Raw genomic sequence first — 6,000 nt, forward strand, 5'->3', positions numbered from 1 at the left:
CCGCGGCCGCCAAATATAAGAGCCGCACGTCTAGATAGCACACACAGCACGGACTGCGAAATCTTCCGCTGCTCGTGCGATAATGTCATGAACCGTGCACTGCAGGGTGGCGTTGCCCTCTTGTCCTCCTGCTTGTGGATCGGTGGATGAGTACAAATTCCTCATCGCGGTTACCTTGTCCTTTTGAGTTTAAACCATAGCAGCAGTAAAAAGAAGGCAAATTGTGCAAAGAGCCCAATGTCTAGAGATAGGCAGATAGCACAGCACGGGCTGCAAAAATCTTTCGCTGCTCGTGCGATAATGTCAGGAACCGTGCAGTGCAGGGCGGCGTTGCCCTCCTGTCCTGCTTGTGGATCGGTAGATAAGTACAAATTCCTCAGCGCGGTTACTTTTTACTTTTGAGTTGAAACCATAACAGCGGGGCCGTTGCTGACTTTTTAGGTTCCAGATCGGAATCCGATAAAAAAATCTCATCCACACACAAATATATATATATATATACACTATTGAATATTGAATGTAAAAATTATTATACACTGTTTCAAAGTTTATAAGATGATAAATATAAAATATAGCCAAAACAGTTGTTACTGGTATCATTTAAAAATGGTTTTTTTAAGATGGTGCCATCAGTTTTGCTTGTGTCCTCATTTTCACTCTTAGTCATGTTTTTTACTCAGTTTTATCTCAGTTTTGTCCTTCTAAGTATTGTCTTTCTTAGAATGACAAAACTGAGTAAAAACACGACTAGATGGAAAAATGAGAACACGAGCAAAACTGAGGGCACAAACTTAAAAACCCTTAAAAATATTAAAGGACTAGTTTAGGTGCTCTTGAATTGGAGTGATGTGAAGAGAAGTGAGTGTTTAAATTTGTAATAAGTCAAAATCTCGATCAATACATCTCAACCCATCCTTAATCTCTCCCATTCCAAAAGTTTCTAAACTAGGCCTAAGAGTGTGTTTGATTCATTTTTTGAATCAGAGTCGCTGTAAAAAAAATTAAAATATCAATAAATCTCTAACTCGATTCAAAATCATCTTCTACTATAGATTTTCCGGATTTTCCCATGTTACCATAACAACACATCTATAATTAACAGTTATTTTAACTAAATATATTTTAAAATTTTCATAACTGTTAGCTAGTCTCTTTCCTCAACCATGAACTGGTAATTTTCGAAGTCCGTAGGGCAGGTCGATTTGGCTTGGTTCGTTGCCAATTCTCATAAGTCAATCTCGTGCATTTTTTTATTCGTGTTTCCGTGCCCTGTCACGACGGCCCAGCCGGGTACAACTCGGCAAAATCGTGAGGAGAAAAAAAAAGGAAGAAAAATAAAATGCCGGGAAGTGCAGGGGAGCTCGAAAAAACTGGGGCAGTCATGTCATTCGTCCCGACCCATGCTTGAGCCCGAACTCCCGGAACCCGATCTCCAGGTCGGCGGCGGCAACGAGCAGCTCGGCCGCCTGTGCCGGCTCCAGTATCTCCACCGCCCGCTTCACGGTGCGCAGCCGCAGCGCGTCGGCCCTGTCCAGCACCGCCCTGGCCCTGCGCACGAGGCCGGCCACGTCGAGTCCGCCGGACCCGTCCGGCGCCGCCGGCAGCACGACGACGCCGTGGCCCTCCTGCACGAGCGCCATCTCCCTTGCCAGCGCGTCCTCCTCGGCCACCGTGCGGCGCTGCAGGTCGTCGACCTGCGCCAGCTGCGCGGGGGTGAGGTCGCCAAGGTTCCCCGACCGCACGCCGAGGAGGAGGTCCGGCAGCTGCGCCTCGAGGCGGCGCCCGGACTCGGTGTACAGCAGGTGGACCAGCGTGGTGGGGCGCCACCCGGCGAGCCAGTACGCGGCGCCGCGCTCCGCGGGGGTGGCCCACGGCGCCGACAGCGTCCACACCGGGTCCAGCCCGGCGCGCGCGGCGCAGTACGACTCCAGGTGGGCCACGAAGCGGCCCACCTGCGCGGGGAGCTGGGCCGTCGGGTCGTCCGACCACCGGGCCGACGCCAGGTCCCGGCGCAGCGAGCGCAGCCCGCGGAACCAGAGGTGGAAGCGCCGGGCCGCCGCCTCCAGCTCCAGCTCCATTCCCGCGCCCCCCGACGAATCGGGCAGCAGGGCGCACCGGTGCAGGGGGGGCGCGCGGCGGACGTGGCTCGGGAGGTGTGTCAACGACGACCACGCGTGGGCGGTGGACTTTATAGGGTGCGGCCGGTCATGCAGGCGGCCACGCGTGGAGCGGAGGCGAACGGACGGCTGCGGGCGTATGAGGTGGCGCGCATGCAGGGGGCCGTGTGTGCCCAGAGCACTGGCCGTTTGGTTCTGGACGGCGACGCCGTCACGCCGGGCGGAGGGGTGACATGTGGCCCGGACGTGCCAATGGGTGTGGTGTGTAGCGACGCACGGTTTGGTTGGTCCCAGTAGTCAGCTGTTTCATGAGGTTTGGTGACAGACGAGCGCGCAGCAGCAGCTGGAGCATAGAAGTTTGTGCCGTGTGAGGCAAAGAAAAGTTTTGGGTTATCCCATCTGGATGGCTGCACCGCTGCAGAGCAGCAGATATTTTGCACACTGTTCACCCAGCTTTAAACAGGAGAGCCTTCTCGGCGGCCTCATCCTCGATTCGAATAGTTGGAGCTGGGGAGAGAGAGACAATGTGGATAGCTTGCTAGTGTTGTCTGCTAGTTAGTAGTGCCCCCGAGATCAGGTTTCTAACTTCCTGCATTCCGGTATCAATAATTGAGGTTTTGTATGGCGCCATGGCGGGTTGCCGGCCATGGCGAGCGGCGTGCCTGTCCTGGGCTGGGACAAGGCAGGGAGAGTGCTGCTCTGACTTTATACTGAATTACTGATACCTTTGCCAAGACACTAGCTACGTACATCTAGCACCTTCAGAGTTTCAGATTTACATTCACGGATTACTATTCCTTCCCTGCAGCTTCACATTCACATTTACAGCATGCACAAAGGGCTGCAAGGCTTTTTTTTCTTGAGAACAAACTGGTCAGATTGCGCGACATCATCCTGCCCTGTTCCTGTCCTGTCCTCTCGCCCACTATTATTAGCTTGCTTCCGCGGCGGAAAGGACCTCCAGCTCGGCCCACCAGAGCGGAGACAGCCTCGGCGTCGCAGCGACCGGCGAGATACCCACGGCCTCCCTCAGCCTGGCGGCGACCTCCCTCATGCTCGGCCTTCGCCTCGGGTCGCTCTGCATGCAGGCCCGGATCACCTCGCCGATGACCGCTAGCTCGTCTTCCCTGTGGTCTCCACCCAGCGTTGGATCAAGCAACGAGGCTACGCTCCGGTCGTCGTTGGTTACGCGCTCCACCAGAGCCTAGGAAGAAGAAGAAGAAGAAGAAGAAGAAGAAGAAGAAGAAACATAACGTCACCATTTGGTGTTCTTCTTCTGGTTGTTAGAAACATAACGGTGTTCCGTCGATAGCTCGTTACCGAGGTCATCTGCAGGGAGCGCTCGTGTGCGGGGTATGGAGTCGGAAGCTTCCCGGAGATGATCTCAAGCAGCAGAGCACCGAAGCTGTACACATTCCCCGCCAGCAGGCCAGCGGACGACGCTTGTTCGTCACCATTTGTCGTCGTTTTGCCTTGAGAAATCACTTCGTGCCAAACGCTCATGTCCGCTATCTGCAGGCAGGGGGGAACTCAGAGGTTGGAACACCAAGCTGTAGCTAGTAGCTAGCTAAACACATGGAGAGCTGGAGTGCTGGACAGGACAGGAGTATGTACCTTCGCAGCGCCGTCTTCAGATAGCAGTACGGAGCTCGACTGCATGTCAGGGTGCGCCACGGGAGGGCTGAGCTCGTGCATGTGCTGGACGCAGTACGCTAGTCCCATGACGATCCTCATCCTACCTCGCCAAGCGATGCGCTCGAAATCCTCGGCTGCAACGTGTTTTGTTTCCCCCCCGCAAAGCTGTTAGTCCATCACTCGTGCGCAAGTGTTTTTGAGAGCTACTACGACGACACGCACTGCTACTGCTGCGGCTCAAGCTCAATTAATGCATGGTGTGGTTGTATTAGCAAGAAGAGCTTCTGTTGTGCCTACCATGAAGGCTCTCGTGGAGCGTCCCGTTCGGCGCGTACTCGAGCACCATCATCCTGGTGAACGGTTCTTCCTCCTCGCAGAAGCCGAGCAGGTTGACGAAGTTCTTGTGGTTTATTCGCGACAGGGCGTCTACCTGCTTGTATTCATCAAAGCAACAACTCAAATAAGCTAATTTGCGACACACAAATTCCCAAATGGGTGGGCTGTTTTGTCCACAATTCTGATGGTGACCTTTCTCCGGAAGCAGCTCTCTGAATGCTCTGTCCACTCCTTGCTCGACGTGATCATGGTGGACACCACGGCGATCTCGACGCCGGTCGATAGAGTTCCCTTGTAGACGGTGTAGTGCGGGTAGCTCACCACGATGTTGCTGAAGTCCTCGCAGGCACGTTCCAGCTCTGACCGCTGCAGCTTCGGTACTCCTGATGATCGACAGATCAAGCACGTGAGAACAAATCCAGAGAGAAAATTTGATATATAGTACTCGTATACTATACTATACTATAGTGCTAGTACCTGTAACGAACGCTTTCTGCAACTGGCCACTGAGCCCGGTCTTCCAAGGCCCAATGGTGGCAACGGCGCTCTTGCGACACAGAAGCCAGCACGCCAGTCCAGCGAGCGCCAGCAGGGCGACCGCCGGAACCGCAACCATGTACAGCCACCTCATGGATCTCGACAGATAGGCCGCCGCCGTCGCCGGCGTCGCTGGCGCTGCCTCACTCGGACCGTTCTTGCCCCCGTGTGGACCGGGAGACGCTGCCGGAAAAGAGCCGGTTCCATGAGAAGGGACGTGGACGTCGACTGGGACGACGTGCACGCGTGCAGGCGGAGGCAGCGCGGCGAGGTTGGTGTCCTGCTGGTGTAGCAGCAGTAGCCTCCGGTGGCTCGTCCGCGCCGCCGGCAGACCCGCGGCGGCGTCGGTCGTGGCGGAGTGGAGGAGGCTGAGCATGGTCACCAGTGCGAGGAGGGACAGGGAGCTCGACGCGTCCATAGCTCGATCGGCGGCGTGCCCGAAGACCGGTCGCGTCAGATGGGATGCCCGAAGCTCGGCGGCGTGCCTCTACGCGCCGCCCCTCCCCTGAGAGAGAAAAAAAGGGATGCGATCTGCACATGGCAGGCAGAATCATCGGCGTCGTCAGGGCTTGCGTGGCTTCAAGCAGGGAGATACTAGCGGAACGACGGTGGATAAGAGATCGACCGCACCGCCTGGTCACCGGCGACAACCGGTCGAAGAGCATGACTGAGAAGAGGAACTGCCGAACTGGGAAGGGCGGAGAGCTTACGTTGTGTGGATGAAGCGAAGATCCGAAGAGGACGACGACGAGGAACGGGTCGGGGTCGCTTCGTGGCGGTAGTAGGTGCAGGAGCCAATAATGCAATAACACACACACACACACTTTTCTTTTTCCTTTGTTCCGGTGAAAGTGAAAACGGAACGGGGACTGATTGCAGTTGCAGGCAGCGTCACATCTTTTGTCAACGATGCGTTCAATAACAGGGGGGGCTGGGGAATAAACAACAACGCCCCGAGGGACGGAGACGGAGACGGGGGGACGCGCTGGCACGTAGCTCCTTGTCGCGTCGCGCCGCCACGGACGCGAAAGTTTCAAACGCCTAGCGTTCTTATCGCCGCCGCGGTGGGTGGCAGCGAGCGCGCCGGCCGGCAATTCAGTCAGCCACGTGAACCTAAATGCGTACGAACCAGAAACTGCGTCCAGTTTAGCGTATCGCAGTCGCAGTCGCCGCTCGCCCGAACACAAAGAACGAGGCGTGCAAAAGCAGCAACCACCCACCCGGCCGCGCTCGCCGAAAGCTTGTCCCGTGACTGGCGCCGCGACGACGTCGGCGGCGAGGGCGAGGCGACCTTGGGATGATGGGGTGGACACTCCAGAACCCATCGATTTCTAACGGGTCTTGCGGCGCCAGACCTCCCTCGACTGCGCCTCGG

The 6,000-nt window shown here is 56.1% G+C and overlaps 2 protein-coding genes across 4 annotated transcripts; both read right to left on the bottom strand.

Annotated features, from left to right (window-relative positions):
- Positions 1 to 1,228: 1,228 nt before the first annotated feature.
- LOC100286364 (uncharacterized) lies at positions 1,229 to 2,160 on the bottom strand. The gene has a single exon (NM_001159251.2). It carries the CDS (start codon positions 2,076 to 2,078, stop codon positions 1,380 to 1,382), a length of 699 nt encoding a protein of 232 aa, NP_001152723.1. The 5' UTR covers positions 2,079 to 2,160; the 3' UTR covers positions 1,229 to 1,379.
- A 649-nt stretch (positions 2,161 to 2,809) lies between these two features.
- LOC100217021 (putative leucine-rich repeat transmembrane protein kinase family protein) lies at positions 2,810 to 5,543 on the bottom strand. 3 transcript variants are annotated; one of them, XM_008649236.4, is made up of 7 exons: positions 5,256 to 5,543; positions 4,566 to 5,156; positions 4,281 to 4,471; positions 4,050 to 4,182; positions 3,732 to 3,886; positions 3,438 to 3,629; positions 2,810 to 3,321 (listed from the first exon to the last, which is right to left on the bottom strand). In XM_008649236.4, the coding sequence occupies exons 2-7, from the start codon at positions 5,041 to 5,043 to the stop codon at positions 3,049 to 3,051; spliced, it is 1,422 nt and encodes a 473-aa protein (XP_008647458.1). In that variant the 5' UTR covers positions 5,044 to 5,156; positions 5,256 to 5,543; the 3' UTR covers positions 2,810 to 3,048. The 3 variants fall into 3 exon arrangements, with proteins under 3 accessions (XP_008647458.1, XP_008647459.1, NP_001136868.1); XM_008649237.3 differs by having other exon boundaries at positions 5,251 to 5,543; NM_001143396.1 differs by having other exon boundaries at positions 2,872 to 3,321; positions 5,336 to 5,414.
- Between the last annotated feature and the right edge of the window lie 457 nt (positions 5,544 to 6,000).

Source organism: Zea mays, chromosome 6, assembly GCF_902167145.1.
Source record: "Zea mays cultivar B73 chromosome 6, Zm-B73-REFERENCE-NAM-5.0, whole genome shotgun sequence".
In the NCBI taxonomy this organism is placed as follows: Eukaryota; Viridiplantae; Streptophyta; class Magnoliopsida; order Poales; family Poaceae; genus Zea; species Zea mays.

Excerpts from the sequence above, each read along its gene's own strand:
- LOC100286364 (NM_001159251.2), bottom strand. The coding sequence starts at position 2,078 with ATGGAGCTGGAGCTGGAGGCGGCGGCCCGGCGCTTCCACCTCTGGTTC.
- LOC100217021 (XM_008649236.4), bottom strand. The coding sequence starts at position 5,043 with ATGGACGCGTCGAGCTCCCTGTCCCTCCTCGCACTGGTGACCATGCTC. Across the intron at positions 4,183-4,280 it reads AGAGCTGCTTCCGGAGAAAG|GTAGACGCCCTGTCGCGAAT; the intron begins GTCACCATCAGA and ends GAATACAAGCAG. Across the intron at positions 3,322-3,437 it reads GCTCCCTGCAGATGACCTCG|GCTCTGGTGGAGCGCGTAAC; the intron begins GTAACGAGCTAT and ends TCTTCTTCCTAG.